At 46.5% G+C, this 21,414-nt stretch overlaps 1 protein-coding gene across 1 annotated transcript in view; it reads right to left on the reverse strand.

Annotated features, from left to right (window-relative positions):
- Window positions 1–10,420: 10,420 nt before the first annotated feature.
- Window positions 10,421–21,414, reverse strand: part of LOC310876659 (regulator of G-protein signaling 6-like) — a gene marked incomplete at its 3' end in the record, with an annotated part of 109,080 nt that continues 98,086 nt past the window's right edge. Inside the window, exons 10-17 of the mRNA XM_083790250.1 lie at window positions 20,833–20,937; window positions 20,460–20,521; window positions 18,217–18,327; window positions 17,077–17,202; window positions 13,647–13,833; window positions 12,980–13,069; window positions 12,111–12,164; window positions 10,421–10,471 (exon numbers count right to left, since the gene is read on the reverse strand). Of these exons, the coding sequence (XP_083646376.1) occupies window positions 10,421–10,471; window positions 12,111–12,164; window positions 12,980–13,069; window positions 13,647–13,833; window positions 17,077–17,202; window positions 18,217–18,327; window positions 20,460–20,521; window positions 20,833–20,937 (786 nt within the window). The remainder of the gene's footprint in view (window positions 10,472–12,110; window positions 12,165–12,979; window positions 13,070–13,646; window positions 13,834–17,076; window positions 17,203–18,216; window positions 18,328–20,459; window positions 20,522–20,832; window positions 20,938–21,414) is intronic.

Consider the following 21,414-nt stretch of genomic DNA (forward strand, 5'->3'; position numbering starts at 1 on the left):
GGAGCGTGTCTTGAGGTCAGATCAACATATGGAATGTCAGAACAGGTAGCTCCATATATGGAGATCTAAGGATGGCAGCAGGGGCAATGTGCTTGAGTGTACAGGGTTTAATGAGGGCCCAGGTAGGGCCGGGCCTTAATTTTTGGGCCTGTTGAGAACTCTACTAATAACTTTTGGGTCCTTCCTCTTTTGGGAAGAGGAAGGATGGGTGGGGAGAATCAACATATGGAATGTCAGAACAGAGAACAGGTCAGCTCCATATATGGAGATCTAAGGGTTTGAAGTCAGATGTAGAGTTGCTGGCTGGCTGGCAGATCTAGGTGATGATCCAGTCTTCTGTATGGCTATCCAGGGTTTGATGAGGTCAGTGTCGTGACCTTCATATATGGAGATGGCCATATATGGTGTCGTGCCGTGTCACGAGGCGTGATGTCACAAGGCGTGACCATATAATGGAGGCGTGACACGACGCACTGACTGACTGACGGGAAATGCAGGTTTTCATAGTAAACACGACCTACAGTATACGGTCCCAATAATACACACAGTTCTACCACTCAGTCAAAGCTAAACCTCTCTGCACCACAGCTTCTTTTCAAGTTGGCTTTGGAAGAGATTTATAGCTGGATCGAACGAGGTGCTGTAAATCCCGCTGTCCCGAGGGCTTTCTTAGTTTCTTGTTAAAGAATACTTCAACTCTTAACGAGCTTACACTTAAGACGGAGGGTGGAGGTTGGAGGTGAGATTTATTGCAGATGAATTGATTACAGTATGGAGCTGGGATTGAGTGAATGGACAGAGAAGTGACTGACAGTATGATAACAGAATGATAACAGAATGATGACGGTACGAGGAGGAGACAGTGGAGGAGCTTTGGCGTGGGCCCCCTGGGGACGGACCAGAGCCTCGGTTCGGATCCTGCCTGGCGGAGGCAGGGGGGGCTCTTGAGCCTGCCCCCCTGGGGCCGACCTGGTGGAGCCTGCTGCTGGGCGGTCGTCGGGGAGGTGGCGGGTACCTGAACGGAAGCACAGATGAGCGAAGGGAAGTGAGGACCGTTTATAAAGGGGTGCGGACAAGGTAACGCAGATCTGATTGGAGCAGACGGATGATGGAGCATTACAGCTCTAAGTTGAACTATCGTTAACAACTAAAACTTCAACTCTTAACGAGCTTACACTTAAGACGGAGGGTGGAGGTTGGAGGTGAGATTTATTGCAGATGAATTGATTACAGTATGGAGCTGGGATTGAGTGAATGGACAGAGAAGTGACTGACAGTATGATAACAGAATGATAACAGAATGATGACGGTACGAGGAGGAGACAGTGGAGGAGCTTTGGCGTGGGCCCCCTGGGGACGGACCAGAGCCTCGGTTCGGATCCTGCCTGGCGGAGGCAGGGGGGGCTCTTGAGCCTGCCCCCCAAAAGGAAATAAATAGTGCGCGCCTGGAGGAATGGTGCAAACGTCTGGAGGAAGGAGTAAATTAAGGTTTACCTGGAAGGGACTATACAAACGATGTTGGAGAGATTCCCTCGACGAGCCGGGGCCTTTAGCGAGAAGGGATCCGTGGGAGAGTCAGGAAGGCCCCGCGCCATTGGAGCCTCACGACGGCTGGTGCCGCCGACATGGGAGCCTTTGCGGAAGGGGCTTGTGGGAGAATGGTTAGTAGGTATGGTTGGTAGGCGAACAGCCCGATGGTTAGCGAGCCTCTGGATGGTTGGCCGGAAATCGTTTGCCGGCGGAGTCTGTTTGGGATGAGAGTAAGGTTGGTTAGCATGGCATGAATGAAACGTGAATGGAATGATTGTTTAGCAGGCGTCCTCTCGACAGAGGGCAGTGAGTGAGAATTTGATTAGCAGGCGTCCTCTCGACGGAGGGCAGTGAGTGAGAATTTGATTCGCCTGGCGGGACAGGGAGACTCCCGACGGAGGAGGCCTGCGTGGCCGGAGGACGGGTCGACCGTCGTTTTGGAGGAAGTGAGTGGGCGTCCTGGAGAGGGAGAACATGTTTAGAAGTGGGCAGAGGAGGAGGTACCCGCCACCCGACACATCCACCAGTCAATGTAGGTACCGCGCTGGAAGACACCATGGACTTCTGGGCATCGAGCACGGAGGCGGAGGAAGGTCTGACGTAGGAGGAGAAGGCGGAGGACGACCAGTGGCCCGAGGCTTGCAGGATCAGGACGGAGACGCCGCTGGCAGCAGCGGTGGTGGCGGCTCCGATTCTCAGGGAGTGGCTGGAGTATAGCGGTCAGGAGGGAGACCACATCTTAGGAGCAGCGAGCGGAGATGGGAGGCGAACTCTCTACGACGACCTCAGACGAGCCCTCCAACGACGACTCCGGTCATCTCGGTCCTTCGTACATCTGGCCGGCTCCTTTGTGCTTCCGCACCGGTATCTTTCTTTAGTGCGTCTGCCTAGGAAGGTGTGGGACGTCCTCTCGATCGACGCCCAGCGTTGGTTCCCGCGGTGCGGCCTTGGCCGGGAGTTCTCGATGGCGGTGGCAGTGACCAGCTAGTCTCCTCACTGCTATCTTCTCTGTTATACTTGGTAATGGCCCGTACGGATGCTCGTTGGTGATGTGCTCATCCTGGTTGATGTCAAGTACCACGGAGACATCCTGGTGCAGCACCCGTCCAGGGATTTCCGTGGGGCGGAAGTGTCCGGCATTCACGGCCGAGGAGGAGGACGGTCTCCGCAGTAGCAGGGAAGAAACTGGTCTTAACGTGGAGGGGGAGGAGCACGGAGGAGAGGTACCTGACCACGGTGCCGGACTAGTAGACGCCATGGATCTCTGGGCATCGAGCGAAAACTGGGCGTCGTGATGTTTGACGAACGCGGCAGACCCGAGGGGAAAGGTTTGACGAACATAGGTTCTTGGGCTATGGCTGACGCAGTGGACGTGGAACCGAAATTATTAATAGTGATATGGCCGACTGCGGGAAACTATTCCGCTTGGAATTCCCCCCCAAAACTGAAGTGGGAGCGTAGCACGGTGGCCTGAGCTCTCCGAGCAACGGAGGCTGTGAATAGGTTATGGCTTAATCCATTTAGGCCTAAGGCGGATTCTAAAAACGCCTCTGAATCCTGACCTAAGGTTTCTGAAAAACTTCAAATATTTATAAAGCAGCATCGAAATTTTACATTTGAATACTGTACGTACTGTATGGGTTCCCGGCCTGAGGGGGTAAGATACCGATAGGGGTTCCCGCCCGGAAATGGGTTGAGGTGAGTGGTTTGAGACGTTGAGTGGGTGGTTACCTATGAGTTTAGACATTACGGCGCAGTTGAGACGTTGCGGTGCGTGGCTGTCGAGCTTAGCTGGTGCAGTGCATGGCTGCCAGAGAGTTTAGCTGTTGCAGTGCGTGGCTGCCGACTGAGTTTAGCTGTTGCAGTGCATGGCTGCCGACTGAGTTTAGCTGTCGCGGTGCGTGGCTGCCGGCTGGGTTTGGCTGCTGCAGTGCGTGGCTGCTGATGGGATTAGGCTGCGTTGGATGGCTGACGAGTTCAGCTCGGTGGGGGTCCGTGTTGAGGCCTAGCCGGGAACCTGGCCTTCCAGGCATGCGTGAACAGTGCTCGTTTCCCTGATGATCGCCGAGCAGGTAGCTGGACAGGAGGGGCACAAGCATGGAGTTAGTATGGTCGGACCGACGTGGCAGTTGGAGTGAGAGTAGAATATTAAGACTTAATTGACGGGAGAAACAATGCAGTTGACGGGTGAGTAACAGAGAAAATCTTAATTAGGTACGGCTCGGTGAGCACGGTCTCGCCATCGAGAAGGTCGACATAGGCGGACCTGAATCCTGAGAGAAGACAGACTATGCGCCCACTGCGCGTGAATGAAGTGGAAAGCGAGCTACGCTTTCTAACCATGTGTTGAACCGAGACATCAGAGACACGTACTTCCATATCTGCTGGGCGAGGTACGACAATGTGCAAACGCGGCAGCAGATTTGAGATTTGCTGTGAAAGGAGAGGAATACCAGATGGAACACGGCCGCCCTGAAGACAAGCCATTGTCCTAAATGAACGATTTAGGGGGACAGCGGGAAGCCGATCCGCGCACTTGAGCCGATTCCTGAGCAAACGCAATGTGATAATCACACCCGTGAGAAATGAGGGGCGCTGGTGAAAAGGGGGCTAGCTCAAGTTAACTAGGTGGTGAAAGGTCAAGTGAACGAGCGGTGCCGGCATGAACATTAAATGCCGTGAATGATAGGAACAGAGTGGCGTAAAGAGGGACAATATGGCAAGCATTTTCCCTTCATTGACAATGTAATAATGGAGCGTTCTTGAGGGTCTAACGTCGATCAGGGGGTTAGACATGGAATGAAAACCCGGGAATAAACCACAGCAAAATGTGACTTATTGAGCTGATAGTGGGAGCTCCGACCTGTAAAGCTCACGGCTTGTAGATCAGCTATTTGAACGTGTTCACACTGACACGCGCCTCTCTTTTCTCTCTTCTTCTCCTCTTTTTACTTTGTTTCTTTTCCTCCTCCTTCTCTTTTTTCTCTTTCTCCCTTTCTCTCTTCTCTCTTTTTCTTTTTCCTACGATTACGCTCAACATCTCATCACAATCCACATGATTGAAGAAAGAATCTGGAGCACTAGTAGATTGCCAGGGCATGAATGAATGGGGCACCGAGTTGCCATGTTGGAGGAGACAAGCGCCAGGTCCGCAAAAACAAGTCACGAAAACTAACTTGAATCATTATGAAAACGATCCGACAGCGTCAGATAATTTACCAACATGTAACACTGAGGGTGCTTCGAATGAACCGTGGGTTTAAACAACGGCGTCCACCTGGTAAGTGATTAAATAAAACAAGCCTGAGACGCTTAAAATGAGCGGACGTGGCAACCTGACGGCACCGGACATGCTCAGAGTAGTCTAGGAGTCTAAGATACGATAGTGGTGACGCTAGTGTAGCGCCGGCCGCAGCTAGAAGAAAATGCGGGCTTTAGACTCTCTTTATAAGGATAGATGACGAGGAGTTTATCATTGGAACGCCACCGGTCGCTCCGTTTATTATTATTCCATCCAACAGCTCATCACAGCCAACACTGGCGCATCACAACACTGCGTCATCAAAGCACGCCAGCCTTCAGGCAAAAGCAAACGATCCTCGAGCCTACACTAGTGTTGACTCTCATGGCAACAATGGAATGCGGAAGTGCTCGTTCTATCTCGGGGGAAAGTTCCGCCAAGGAACAAAAAGTTTGGAACTAGACAAAGCGTGTCGCCACTCTACACTGTGGACGAACTAAAACGCCGTGTATGATTTTAGACCTGCAGCCTGATCTATGCTACGTTCACAGGATGACCAGTAGCTTACTGCCGTGAAAGCAACGTTTAATGCATGATCGCCCAGACGCCACCTGAAGCAGTGCGAGACTGGTGGCATGAGGCATTAGCAGCAGTATACACTATACAGCATAAGCAGCCTTGTAACGGCAACGCACGACATACAAAGCACTGAGCAGCAGCAAGCAAGCAGGGTAAAAAGTGGCTAGTGCGGAGGCAGCATCGGAACGGAATCGAAATTAGGCTGTTAGCAGTTACGTTTGTTTTGAAGGTTGAACCATTCAGGTGGATAAATAGCAGTGACGAGCAATTAGAATTATACTGTATCTGATGGAGGCATGCAGGGCCTGGGACGCTGGCGAAACACCCGACGGTGTGTCCTGGGATGAAAGCTGCGGCCGTGGAGGAGTTTGTTGACTCTTGAACTTGGATGGAAATGACGAATGAAGAAGGTGAGCTGTGAGCTCTCGAACGTGTCTGTGTGCTACCTGAACGGAAGCACAGATGAGCGAAGGGAAGTGAGGACCGTTTATAAAGGGGTGCGGACAAGGTAACGCAGATCTGATTGGAGCAGACGGATGATGGAGCATTACAGCTCTAAGTTGAACTATCGTTAACAACTAAAACTTTCTCCCATGGCCTACTGGTTCCCACTAACCAATGGCTGTCCATTTTCCTTTCTCCTGTATATGATTTCCTATTGTCCCCCTTTCTCTACATTTCACTCCACAGATTCCCTCCCTCATTATTTTGCAAATGGTCAGTGAAATTTGTCCTTCTTCCATCTCTTCTTTTCTCCGATCCTGCTGGTCCATTCGCGCGTGCGCGCGCGCGCACACACGCACACACGCACACGCACACACGCACACACACACACACACACACACACACACACACACACACACACACACACACACACACACACACACACACACACACACACACACACACACACACACAGCAGCCCCAACCCCAATGGACATTCTGACTTCCATTTCTCCTTAAGGCTGTGATGTGGCCACAAGATGGCATCACACACACACATCCACAGACCAACCACTTCGCCTAAAAGTGAGGATCGGTTAAATGCACATTACAATTTTGACATAGGCCTATGTGCAATATATACAGTGACAAATACCCCCAAAAAACAACTATTAAAGGGGACAAATTATTTATTATTATTTTCATTCACTGAGCTGTTGATTTATTGACTGACTCCATAGATACAAAAACACACACTTGAACTGATTTCACATGCCATCATAGACAATGAACTCAATTCAAAACAAACAGTTTTACAGTGATTAACTGATCCACCTCTCATGACAGATGGCAAACTCAGACTGTTTTGTGCATTTTACTTTTATTTATCACAGACCTCTTCTTCACAGACTGTCACGGTGAAAAATGTCCAGCCAGGCTCATTGTGTGTAGCAATGGGTCGGGCCTTGTATAGAATGTTACGAAGGTATGGGTACGGTAAGGTACAATAAGCAAACAACTTTGTAAAACTCACCACCAGAAATGTCCCTTGATCAATTCATCATGATGCGACAGTAAAACTGATAGCAGGCTCACTTTTGGGTGTTCAGTATGCTGCTGCAAATCTGCAGAGGCTTTGACATGATCAAACCTACATTGCACTCCAGAGACATGGGGTCGATTTAGGACTTCTATGTTACTTACTTCTATATTACTAATCTAATTACAGTATTATGATCTGGGGGCGTGTAGTATGTCATATTGCAATTTTGGGCATGTTAAGAAGCGCTTTTGACACCCCGCGGAGTGCGCAAAACGGCCTTGAATTAGTCATGGGTGTGTTTAAGGCGTGTTTGAGACGTACCCAATCAACATGTCCGTACTATTCTCTTTACCAGTCAGCTGATGTCACATACGGAATGCGCACTTTGGGGGTCGTGGTATGACATTTCTTCAGGCTGGCACCATAGAAGACATGACATGCCTTTGTCACATTTGGGTTAATTATTCCTATTGCACTGCATGCTGTCACCTTTATGCCTCAAAAGAACAGACCCACCTTTCAGATCGGAATGGAATTGCGAGTAGATAGCAGCATATTGGCAAATTGCCAATCCATGCGTAATTAATTAATTCGATAACGATAGAACCATGTACCATACAGCGAATGAAAGCAAGATTCATAAGGAATATGGAGATTTTTACATTTAATAAAACGGTTGAGAAATGAGAGAACCATGAGTGTTTATAGGCTAATATCAACGTTTTTTTATGAAAGACCAAACGGGCTGTGAACTTGAAGAGCTCAATCACCATCCCGACACGGAAGAAATATAGCCTAGTGCATGCATGTATATGCACTGTTGCACTTGCATGCAGTAGCCTACACACGCTCTTTATTTGTTTCTATTGAAAAACACCAGTAAAATAACGTTTATTATATTTTATTTCATTCAAGTCACGACGAAGGAATGAGTTGAATGCGTGCTGCGTAATGCTGTGGCCCCGATGGTATGGTCTTCGCTGAGTTCGCTCGTAGCATTTTATTGAAGAAGACTTGAATCGGGTGTGATACAGCATATGAAAGCACATTTCCCACGGATTATGGAGATGTTTTTATTTATTTTTAAGGTTGAGAAATGAAAGAATTATGGCCGTTTCTAATCTCAACATTTTTTTTTAAAAGACGCAAAACCGCCATGTCTCATAGAAACAAGTAAATAGGTCTATAAAAATAAGCGCATATAACAGGGGTCTGTAACCTATTTTAAATGAAGTGCCATGTTTTTATTTTCTAAATAGTGAGTCTGCCATATCCAGATTAATTTGAATGACACCACATTAAAATAAAAAAACATATTTTGATTGTCCACAAATATAAAGTTCTTCCTTCTTTTTAAATATGTTCTTGCACATTGTTATAATGATCATTATATATCCCCCTGCAGTCAGAGTTCATAGTTTTAATGAATGAATGTGATGCATTGTGAGCTGGTATAGATCTGCTATTTTCAAAAGTAATCTTTTTATTTAATTTTTGGATTAGCTGTCCTTAGTTGGGCAAATGCATTCATCTGGGGATCCTTGACATGGGAATGTGCTGTGTGACGATCACTGGTTTAAACAACATTAGGAGAAAAGCCCAAATAACCACTTTAGAAACAAGAAAAGCAACCACACAAAGCAACTTTACAGAAAAATAAGCCGCTTATAATAAACAGACATGGCAACACTCTACCAGCCTTCCAGAGCCGCTCAAGTGTCAAATCAAACAGTGCTTTTTGCGTTTATGAGGTGGTCAGACCCACGTCTAATCGTTATGCGCTGAGTGTCTTTAGGTCAAGGGGCTTAATAGCAAATTGCGCAAAGCGAGAATAATTAACATATGGACACTCCCACAATGCTAAAATATTCAGGGACGCGGTATGCCAAATGTGTGTGCGTTCAACACGGGCCGAGTGCGTTCAACACGGGCCGATATGCCTTTCATAATACGAATGTGCGCAGAGCGAGGCCAATTTATGTATCACGACCTGGTAAACTGCACCTTCAAAATCGACCTGATGGACCCTTACAATACAACAGGAAAAAGCCCTGGATGGAGTCTACACAAGAATGCTACGAATGGCACTAGGTGTAACATGGACGGACCGCATCAGAAATGTGGACCTCTATGGGGACCTACCACGGGTCATAGACAAAGGATGAGGCTGGCAGGGCACTGCGTCAGGCACGGAGGCACCTAGAACTTGAGGCAAGTAAATTGACCCTATGGGAGCCAACCCAGGGCACAGCCAGGAGGGGAAAGAAGCGTACCACCCATAGAGTATATATATCTATAGAGAAGACACCCGAGTTCTCCTCCCATCCACTTGCATTGAGTTGCTCAAAAGCGCATGAGGCGGATTCACTCCTCCTTCCTGGTAGGAACAGAGTGCATTCTGGGACGGATTGCAATGGTGAGTGGCCCCAAACACATGAACGCGCTGCCGTTGAACGCGCACGAGCGTCGTCCGTCGTGAACGTGTACAATGATAGTCAACGGACAGCGCGTTCATGTGTTTGGGGCAAGGCTGCAATACCTTCATTCGGCCACTATGTCCATTTCGCCGCAAGATTTCCTCTGGGTGCCTTCTCTATAAATATATATACTCTAAGGTACCACCTATGTAGACATGCTGTGGCGCAACACTTGGCTGATAACACTGAAGAGCTCAAGAACGTAATGTTGGATAGGAAATTGTGGAGGGCAGCGATCCAGGAATCCAGAGTTGGTGTTGGCTACACCTCACTCTCGCAGCAACTAACTAGCACTCCTGTCCTGGAGCAACCCTTATCTGACAGTCGAACCTGCTACCATTAATTGTTCTGGTAACAACAGCTCATTGCAAAAGCTCACATGCCAAAAGTCAGCTTATTCTCTCAACTTCTCTTGCGTTACCCTTGAAAAAAAAAAATCTTTCATGAACACTGCGTCATGATTGGTCGAATAACGTTCCGGTCTGAACAGTAGATTGTAGACTTTCATGGGGTATAGTTAAAGACTAGAATTCAAAGATTGTGGAAGAGTTGTCTTTACTGTACGTACCTTCATTGACCATCAACATGAAAAGCAAGCAGAGATTCAGTTGCAGTGTGTGCTCTCTCCGTTTATTTCATCCTCCTTTATTTCAACCCAGTGTAAGACATGTGAAATAAGATAGCTAGCTACAGTATTGACACTTAAAGGCATTCAAGCATTCCATAGTTTATATCACTGACAGTAAAAAGGGGCATCCCCGGTGGTGTGGGCCTATCATATTAACACAAGTGTAGACACTGTACACAGAGAGAAAATAGTAAAGCCTGATGTTCCATTTTGGTTACAGAATCGATTTGGAACCCCAGAGGAGTATAGCAGTGTTTACACTGCAGTTTATTCTCTTCGGTGTGACAGCACCTGTCCTGGTGTCAGGTCTAGGTGACTTATTGCATGCTGTCTGTCCTCATGAGCTGATCCAAGGTCACACTAACGTGGCCGGTCCCCAGGAGCGGGGGGCAGGGGGGGCACCCACAAACTCACACACACACACCCAACCTCTCTGGTGAGCCAGGGTGCGGATGCTGCTACTCTGGGTCCAGACCTTGTCAAGAGGACTGCATGAGACCTGTCAGCCGCTTTCCTGTCAGGGACTTGCCCTACAGAGACCAGAAAGAGGAGAGAGTGATTGATCTTTATTAATAATTGTATTAGCTGAAGCTGCGTTGCTTAATAGCCTGACATGTTTAACATTTCATTTTATAGTTTGGCCATTCAAAAATAGCAAATATACAAGATCATAGTGCGTCACTTTGTGCCACATTACAAGCTTGTAGATCTGCTGTTCTTTTTGGGGGGGGGGGGGGGGGTTTGTGACAAGTTGTGCACATTTTTAAAGCGAACATTTTGAACTTTGCTTCTGGGGTCTTTGAATTGGGGTTTGGCAATTGGCATCCAAATAAATATCATTTTGGGGGTCCTTGACATGAACACATGTGAACACCAATGATCTAACAACATACGTTTTTCAGAAAACTGTTGATATTTATAGAATTGGCCTCAGGTCTTAATGGGTTAAAGGAGAAGCACCACCACTTACATTCTTCTAACACAAACAGACAGGCAAGAGTTCCTTTGTGTGCAGCTAAAATCATTTTACAGATTTAGTACACACATTCAGCCCTGTTTTGTGAAAGACTCCGGAGGGTCGGCTTGAGGCGTGTTTTTCCCGCACCTGGGTGTGTTTGGCAATTTGGGACTGGTTGTGCGTTGTAGGGGGTCTGTTGTTTGCGAATCAGTAGCGCACTGCAATTTTGGTGTCAACAATGACTATGATTTGCGCTGCTGACCTGCTTGGACCAAATCATCTGGTGTATCGTGACACGTGCGTGAGTACATACTGTATGGTGTTGATGTGGCAGGCATGAACTCACATGCATATACATACAGTATATGAGCATAATGTATCTGAGTGGGGGGGCATGATTTTTTAAGGACATTTCTTTATGGTCTTCTACACCCTACTACTACTACTTCTACACCCTCCACCAACCTGGGGAGAGCAACCGACTTGAACTCATGCTTCCTTCATGCCTGAGTGTAAAGTTGCTCCTTTACACCTGACAGGGGGGAGTTTTCCTGTTTGGACGTAGCGCGTGGAAGGAACACGTTATTCCAACCAGTTCCTTTCCCCTCCATCAGGCGCCCCGGCTGGCCAGGGGGAGGCAGTTTAGAGACCAGGATTACTGCATGTTTTTTGTGAGGGTACCTACCCTAGGGGACACGGGGAGAACATGCAAACTCCACACAGAAAGACCCTTTCGCCAACCCCGCATCGGGTATGGGCACTGATGACGCGGAGGAGGAAAACGCCGCCAGCACCCACAGCGCCCCGAGCAGGAATCGAACCCAGGACCTTCTAGCTGTGAGGCGACAGCACTACCAACTGTGCCACCGTGCCCCCAGTCTTCTACTCTATTGACTACACAGCTACCAGGGATACTTCGTTACATAGGAATTATTACATTCTGCGAAAATATGTGAAGGTGGAAAGCCTAAGGGTAGCGCACTAGCGCTATGTGCAAGGCCATTGGGGCCACAAAAACCAGGAGGGTGCATCCTTGCTGAGTGCATTAATGGTAGCATTCAATGTTGGGGTAAACTAGGCTTTGTGTCGTCCCTCGGGCAATCATCCTAATCCACTGTCATCATATCAGTGGGCATAAATACACTAATCTACACCTACACTACACAGGTTTTAGTGGAAGTAAAAGTGGCCAGAAATGAAAGCCCACTCACCACGCTGCGGGTGAACTTCTCCAGGGAGGTCCGTCGGCCCTGTTCCGTCTCAGGCTGAGCACATGTAACAAAGACGTTCTTACATTATCCACTATCCACACATAGAACTCTTACATTATCCACTATCCACACATAGAACTCTTGCTCTGAGGAAGTGTGAATCAACAAAGAATAATCAACCAGAAGTGCTGAGCCTATAAAATGCATATCAATGTTGAAGCTGAGGAGTGAACGACATGGTCTCCTACATTCCCTCTCGTTGGCTCCAACCGCTCAAATCGAACGCCAAATCGTGTTCTTGCATTTTGCTAATCGTCTACGTAAGTCTAGTTTAATTTATATACATTTAATACTGAATATTTTGGACATCGCTAATGCTCATTATAATATTATGGTATCATTTGTATCTACTGTGCCTCAAAGGACGGCTGTAGAAAGTCATGTCAAACCAAAATGATTTATTACATTTTTACGAATGGGAAAACGATGGCATAGCATGCCAACATTCCAGGGGATTATCTTGGATTCCCTATCTTTTGAATTTATTCTGATTGTATGTACAGTGAAGGGTGAGTGGAAACGGAGAGAGACACAGGGAGGATACATAGCAACGGCCGTCGGAAATTGAACTTGTGACTCGTCGGGCTGCATTAGAGCCGACATATGGTATCCGTCTTAACAACTATATGCCATCATGCATTATGTTTTGATAACTTTGCTTGTCGTTGGTCATGCCTTACATATATATGCATGCATACATTGGTGTGCAAAGCATGTATAGTGAATATACATATAAATACTTCATGGGATCACCCCCAATGGCAATAACACACACACACACGCGCACACATACACACACAGGATCCTACCTTCTTCTTTGACATCAGGAGGTCCTGGTAGGCATTGGAGCGTAGGAACCGAGTGTAGCTGTCACTTTTCATCAGCTTGTAGATGTGGTCCTGAAGGGAGAGACAGCAACAGTGTATGTGTGTGTGTGTGTGTGTGTGTTGTACATGAGAGTGAGAGACTGACACGTAGACGGATTTAAGGGTTAAGGTTGCTTTATACATAGTTGAGGGAGCCAGTGGCTCACAACTGAAAAATAGTCAATCTACAAGGACACGCAACCAAGTACTCTATACGTTACATGTCTATTGGCAGGGTGTGCTAGCAGTGTGTGTAAGTGTGTAAACTCACTCACACACGTGAGTATGTATACTAACAACATTTTAAAGAGATAATTGGAATAGGAGGCCAGATATAGACCACGACCAACTATTAGGGTTTAAGTGTTCAAGCATATAGAGGTCCAATCATGTACGGTACATCCTTTATTTTGGAGTGCCACTTTTTCCACTTCAGTGGTATTTTGAGCTTATGCACGTTAGGACTCCCAACTACACTTGATCACTGACTTACTGTAGATGTATGGCCGCAAACTCAAATTATTTGCGAACATGACTTCACCTTTATTAATCCCATCCAATCTCTCTCCTCTATTTAGTTGTCCCTCATCCCACCCTCTCTCCGGTCTACCTGTGCGTCTTCGTAGCTGTAGCGTCCGGGGTCCTTCAGATTCTGACTGGTGCGCTCATAGCTGTGAGAGTCCAGGTTGATGGAGTAGGTGGCTCCCTCGGCCAGGAACTCGGCCCAGATGGCCTGGGCCCTCTCCGCCACCTCCTGCAGGGGCTGTTGCTTCATGCCCTGCACCGCCAGCCAGAACCTGCACCACCAAAAACAATGTCAAACACATGCTTGATTACTTAATACATGGTTGTGTGTCGTGATGTTTGTATGAAAGTCCTTTTATTTTTTACACAGATTAGGGGTTTTATTAAAACCAGAAAAAGACTACACTTATGCCATATCACATTATTATTATTTATTTTTTTCTTTTCTTAAACCCAGTAAAAGACTTATGCCATATATCACATGATTACAATATCCAAAGTACCCGACAATATCTATAGCCTCATATCACAGTATCAACATAATATCAATATATTGCCCAGTCCCAGTTGAAATACAATACCATGTGTTCTGATTCTGAAGGCCTATTACTGTTATAACAAAGTGTTTGGTTGGTCAGGGGTGTAAGGAGATGATAGAATCTCGAATCTCCATGGATTTGTGTATAGAAAGTTAGAAACACAGTGTACAGTTTTCACAACTTTTAGTTTTCACTCGTTTTTCAAAGTAGGATTTGTGTGGAGAGGAAATGGTGAGTGGTGAGTCGGAGATGGTGGGACAACAAACATATGATTGATTGATGCTTCAACATAAGCGCAGAAATAATATGAAGCTAGTTCACCTTTTTTCTTTTAGATTTTGTAGCTTGTCAAGGGTCAGACAGTGTATCCTACTGCCACTGGCTTGTAGTACTGCTGTCTGCTGATTTGTTACTGCTAGTGTGAATGCAGGCATGCAGTATATACAGTAGCCAAAAAGCTACAAAGCCAGTGGCTGGTCGAGTCAGCCTGACAAATCAGCACAAACCTGCAGGTGAAACACAACACACCACTCACTGACTGTAGTCCAATATTACATCTATCTACCTATTGATCTGCAGTATAGGGAGGGAACACCCCTGGGGATACTGCCGTCTCCCTTCGCCTCCGTTCTCTCTTTTTCAGCTTGCTCTATCGCTCCCTTTCCATCATAAGTGCCTTTCCAAAAGTGGCCTCATAAAAGCAAAATCAATTAGGTTTGCGGTCTAAAGAGAGAGGGATAAAGAGATCGCCGCACACACGCATGCACGCACACACACACGTCAAATCTTTCGTCCCAGTCCAGCCTTGCTGAGCTGGAAAGAGCCTAGATACGTTTGTGTGGTAAATACAACAGTTGCAAATTATGCTTTTCATCCAGTCCACTACAAAGTGCCAAGTCAATCGTATTTGAAGTTTGTTGCCTGCGATGAAATGAAAGCAACAGAACAGTGTGTGTGTGTGTGTGTGTGCACGCGCATGCGTGTCAGATGTGTGGTCTAGGGAGGCGCGACACAGACTTCTAGTATTATACAAGGCAGATGCTTTCTTCATCTTATCTGGGCCCCAGTAGAGGCAAACTGACTGAGGAAAAAGGAAATAGGAGGCAGTGATGGAAGGCTGTTAGACTATTAATGGTCTAACAGCCTTCGCTCCAGCCACAGAGCGCTGCTGTATGTCGGGCAGAACCATATTTTAGTTTTTGAATTCAACCACACAACATGCAAATCACATACAGCGACTGATGGAAAACCTGTGTCGTATCCATCATTGTACCACATGCACGGTCAGGTCGGATGCTCTCCATGGAACTGTAACTTCAGGTCAAGTGAGAGAACTCTAAAGGGAGATTCAGACTTAGTTGCATGCCGGTGTCACACACAATAGCCAAGCTACAAGCTCACAACCCATCCCAAGTGTTGCGTGAGGAAATTAACTGGACCGTCGCCCTGATGTCCGTCAACGCATCCATCCATAGTGAATGTACCATTATATTCCAGTCACATGCTGCTGGAGAGGAGGGTTGATACTGCTGGCGAGGAGGGTTGATACTGCTGGAGAGGATACTGCTGGAGAGAGGAGGGTTGATACTGCTGGAGAGAGGAGGGTTGATACTGCTGGAGAGAGGAGGGTTGATACTGCTGGAGAGAGGAGGGTTGATACTGCTGGAGAAGAAGTACTAATTGTGTAAGAGATAAAGAGATGAATGAATGGATGGATGGATGGATGGATGAATGAATGAATGAATGAATGAATGAATGAATGAATGAATGAATGAATGAATGAATGAATGAATGAATGAATGAACGTGTGGCAACGTAGTGGCAATGTGTATGGCCTCCTTTACAATGCAGTGGACCCATGGATTTGCTGAAGTGGAGCGCCACACTCATGTCAGCTCCCAGTACTTACCGCCTGCAAAGGGCTTTTTACATGGAGAGCGATTGATGTGCTTTGTGAGTTGACATGTGCTGAGCTTTTTCCTATGTGACGGACGCAGTGTGAGCTCGCAGTTCCAAATGAGAAAGCAATCATTGTGTTTCTCCCCGTCTCTTACTCTGGACACCCCTTTAGTAGAGCCCCCTTCCCTCAGCATTTTATTTCATTTATTTTCCTGCAGCTCAATCTGTGCAGCGGAATTTACTGCAGCTCACTGCCTAGCCTCTCTGAGCTGAACTCTGACTTCGGGAACTTTAGGAAGAGCTCTTGCACTGCTGGGTCCTCCAATGCCTCGTCCAGAGAGATCCCCCAACTTCTTCACCTGTTGCTGGGGTGGGATGGATGGATGGATGGATGTATAAGCAGTGTGTCTGCACACAGAATAATCAGCTGACTTCAGCTGACTGAGTAAAGTACACAGGGCACAGACACAGAGTCCTCACTTTGTGCAGCCGCATCATTAAAACTCTATCAGCTGTCATGACTCTGCCAAGGTCACAGCGACAAAGGTTTTACCCTGCACTCTCACAGACTGTGACAGAGACAGTATTTGGAATGAATCTCTCGTGCTTGTTGAAAGGAAAAGTCTGGTGAACTAAACTCACAGGAAGGATTAGCTAAATGTTCAATTCATCTGGCTTAGTGGGTTTATTTATTTTCTTTTATTGACCAGCCCTACAATACTGTCACACTGTGGTCCATCTGGCTTCCAGGCTGCACACTGCCAGGTTGTGATAAGCTGGATCAACAGGTCACGGTGTGGCCAGAATTAGGAGAGACCTTTGTTCACCATTTTAGACTACCATCTGTCACATGCTTTCTTCAGTATATAGTCCACAGTCTGTGAGACAGGAAATAGTGGGGAGAGAGTCGGGGAGTGATATGCATCAAAGGTCTGACGGGTCCAGAAATAGAACCTGGGGACTTTCTGTCAAGCGTCAGATCTGCGCCTACGCAGCTATCAGTGCCCGCTTCCCTCATTTTCTTTTAAATCTTTTAAAATTTCTGCAGGTCAATCTGTGCAGCGGAACGCAGCTCACCTCAGGTTCTCTGAGCTGAACTCTGACTCCAGGAACTTAAGGAAGAGCTCTTGCCCTGCTGGGTCCTTCAATGCCTCGTCCAGAGAGAAACCCCACTTCTTCACCCGCTGCTGGCTGGGCTCCTTACTGAGAGAGAGAGAGAGAGAGAGAGAGAGAGAGAGAGAGAGAGGGGAGAAGGTGGTATCAACATCACTTTGAGGATTCTGCAGCACTGCGTAACCCATTAAGACCTAAGTCCGATTCTACAAATACCTTCTTCTACTCTACTGGGTTTAATGGTACTGGGAAAGTGGTGTGAAATTCCCGTATCACACCCACCCCACACTGAATCCTCTTCATCTCTATGTACTGTAGGACCCCCTCCCCCCAGAACCTATAATCTATCAATGCAGCTAGATTATTAAACTACATTAGGCGCAATGATTACATGTCTGTCCTCTCTAATTAATCACTGCATAATTTATGGAGAGCAGTGGAGATCAGAGGATAATGTAATGGGTTGAGAGAGATGGATGTACATGATGGGTCAACCCCTCCAAAAGGGTAAGCCACGGAGCCTTCCTAATTACTACATTGTGATGATTTACAGTAAGAAGTTTGTTTCTACAATGTGGCTTTGCAAGAGGTTATAGCGGTCTATGATGGGGTGTGTGTGTGTGTGTGTGCGTGCGTGCGCGTGCATGATCTCTTGAAAATAGAGAAATGAGGCAAAGTAAAAAACATAAATGCAGTAAGACACTGTTGGTTATTAAAGTAGATATATGCATAGTGGAGTTTTATCTGGAGATGGTCGCCGTCTAAAAGAGGCATTAGTTTCATGCCAGTGTCACACACACAAGCCAATCTACAAGCTCACAACCCATTGGACTGTGAAGTGTTGCGTGAGCTTGTAGATCTTCTATTTTCGGTGTACGATACCAGCGTGCAACAAAGGTTCAGTACAAGATAAAGATCAATACGGAGCATTGCCCGTGTGCTCTGCAGTCCATTAAAATGATCGACATGACCTATTCTCCAATCCATTCCAAACTGCATTATACATTACATTATCTTTTTTTTTTTTTTTTATCCCACGATGCCGTTATCCCACGATGCCGTTTTTGACTGCGAATGCGAGTGGAGTCGTGGAGTGACACGTACCCAGCCTCCAGGTCCCAGAAGGAGCTGTCATCACTGGTCCAAGGGTTGGAAGGTTCCGGTGAAGTCACAAATGGATCATACTCCATGTACTGCTCTGTGTAAGTCATCAGACTGATGCGCACGCACACGCACGCACGCACACACACACACACACACACACACACACACACACACACACACACACACACACACACACACACACACACACACACACACACACACACACACACACACACACACACACACACACACACACACACACACACACACACACACACACACACACACACACTTTGTATAAATAAATGGAGGATGATGATGACGACGACTTGTCCACTCAGCTCATAACATGCAAGCACTGCTGTTTTAAAGAAGTTATGACCTTTAGCTGTACCTTTAGAAAGGTTATTGTTTTTTGCTACTCTATACTTGTATTCTCTCAGAGCCTTGCAGTGGCTGTTTTTTATTTGATGGACTAAAGAAGAAGTGAAACGGCGACCACCTACAGTACTACAGCCTTTCCCAGCTTAGAGGGAGGTCACAGGCAGGGCAATATCCAGTCAAGAAAATAAACTTTCCTCAGCTGGACCCGGGAGGAGAGACCTGCATTGTTTTTTACCTTCATAGTGTTAGTCATCATCAAAATCTCTTTTTTTCATTACTACAGCACGTCTCCCAAAAGTGCTAAAGCCAAACTAAAAGTATGTATCTAAATCTCTCGACTCCTACTCCAAGCCATGTTTTATGATTGCTTGCAAAGCAAATTTAAACATGAATTCAAACGCCTCGCGTACCAAGCTGGTCCATGTGAGCTTGTAGATCTGCTATTTTCACAATAATTATGTGTCTGTGGAACCGAGTCAAACTAAATGTAACGGCCAGTTGTATCGCCAGTTCAAATGGGGGGTCCCCAGTTCAAATATGATTCTTTTGGGAGGTCCCCAGTTTAAATATGATTATTTTGGGGGTTCCCCAGTTAAAATATGATAATTTTGGGAGGTCCCCAAATAAAATATGATTATTTGGGGGGGGGGGGGGGGGGGGGGGGGGGGTAATCAAGGTATGTAAGCCCTAAAGGAGAATTCTGAACCAGCACTTTTCTTACCGTAATCTGATCATATTATATCCATCAACCAGTGGTAGAAGCTCAGAGCATGTGCGCTGGGTCTTAGGCTTGTTCAACTTGTTACAGAAGCCCCTTTGGGACAAAACTGTGCAACGACTTTGGTCATTATGAAAGACAGATGTGTAGATTTAGCCTAAAACCCAGCGTGCCATACAGTCTGAGCTGTGCTGGGCTCTGTAAGCTTTCACCTGTACCACTCGTTATTGGATATAATAACAACAGAGTAAGGTAAGAAAACAGCTTATCCAAAATTCTCCTTTAATGCACACACTGGTATTGGTGTTATCGTAGTAGACACTGGCTATGTTTGTAAATAGACATTTAGTGCAAAAATAAAGTCATAAAAGTTATTATCCGTTCCTTAAAAGGGTCCTTTCTCAGGTTAAGATATGTTTTTTTTCTCTTCTGTTATGTAATGCAATGACAGGCGGTGCTTGCACTGATGCCCCACAATTCCTTCAATCTGAAGCTGGCAGCACACTTCAAATAAAGTCACATTATTGTGCTATCTCTCTTTATGAATAATTGCCATCTGGTTGTGTTTGTAGTCCCTCAGAGAGAGATTATAAAACTTTGTAGGCTACCTCCTCAGCCTTTCTTCAATATTGGCCATGGAATGTTGTTGGCAGATTGCGGAAAAAGAACAAAATTAATCATTGTTGACGGGTTGAGCCTTTCAGAAAAATCGGACCTCATATATACGGGGTTGTCACTCATTCTGTCTTGTGTAGTACAATGGAACTGTGAGATGACTTGAATTCTCTGTGCACCGGTTGTTCTTTAACTGTTCCCATCACGACACTGGAGGATCCAGTGAGTGACGTAGAGGCTGGTCGGTGAAGTCAGACCCCAGGACACTATACAGCGGCTCGCCTGTATGGCCTGGGTATCGTCTTGAACTGCTGAGCACCGCAAAACCTTTAGTGTCTCGCATTATCGCATAAAGAGTAATTTGGCCTCTATTATTAAGGAACTCCTCAGCAGCTCACGTGAGGAGTCGGGTCGTTGAACACAGAGGTCACAGCATCTCGCATGTGACATGAGTTAAGTTAGACAAACCCCCCCATCAGGAGAACAAACAGATTATTTCACTAATACAGCAATGACATTTTATTACCTGTCTGCAACTTTGGACATCTTCATACAGTGTCGATCTAGCTGGGTGTTCAGGAACGATATCTGACACAAAGTGAGAGGGGAGGAAAGCACCACAATGAGCACAACATGGTTTCTTTCAGTTCATTTAGAGGTTAATTGTCTATGCCAGGACCATGACCAAAGTCGTGTGTAGACAATGAACAGATTTCCCCAGGTTCCATATTTCTCTCAAGGTAAGGTATATCATTTGCAACTGATCCACACAATGTAATTTCAATGTATGGCCTCGCAAACCGTGGTCCTTGTGGACCCAAGCATTGCAGCATCCCCCCAGAATAGGGATGCTAGGGTTCAAGTGGTTAAATAAGCAGTTCACATGAAATGTACTGTACCTCTTTCTCCACATCATCATTGGTTCCTTTTCGGACAACAACATGCGATGGTGTGTGTATGGGGCTGTGTGACTGTGTTCCCTCCTCTGCCAGACCATACACAGACTGGACCATTTGCAGATGACGAGAGAGACAGTGGAAGAGAGAATGAAAATAACTTAAGACATCTGACGTGTTACCAAGTAATATCTTACTGTAATATTACCAGTAAGACGCCCTGAGGGCAAGAAGCGACCTCACACTAAAGGGTGAGGTCGTGTGCACGCATCCGCCTGGGTGACGGCAGACGGCAGACTGCTGGGCGAGTGCTGGTGCTACGGCATGGGGGGTCAGATCAACATATGGAATGAATTCTGTACTGGCCATATATGGAGCGTGTCTTGAGTGTACAGGGTTTGATGAGGTCAGATCAACATATGGAATGTCAGAACAGGAAGGACGGGTGGGGAGGATCAACATATGGAATGTCTGAACAGGTCAGCTACATATACGCATGGAGATATAAGGATTTGAGGTTTAAGGTCAGATGTAGAGTTGCTGGCCGGCTCCATATATGCAGATCTGGGTGATGATCCAGTCTTC

Source organism: Protomyctophum parallelum (genome assembly GCF_964188405.1).
Source record: "Protomyctophum parallelum genome assembly, chromosome: 19".
In the NCBI taxonomy this organism is placed as follows: domain Eukaryota; kingdom Metazoa; phylum Chordata; class Actinopteri; order Myctophiformes; family Myctophidae; genus Protomyctophum; species Protomyctophum parallelum.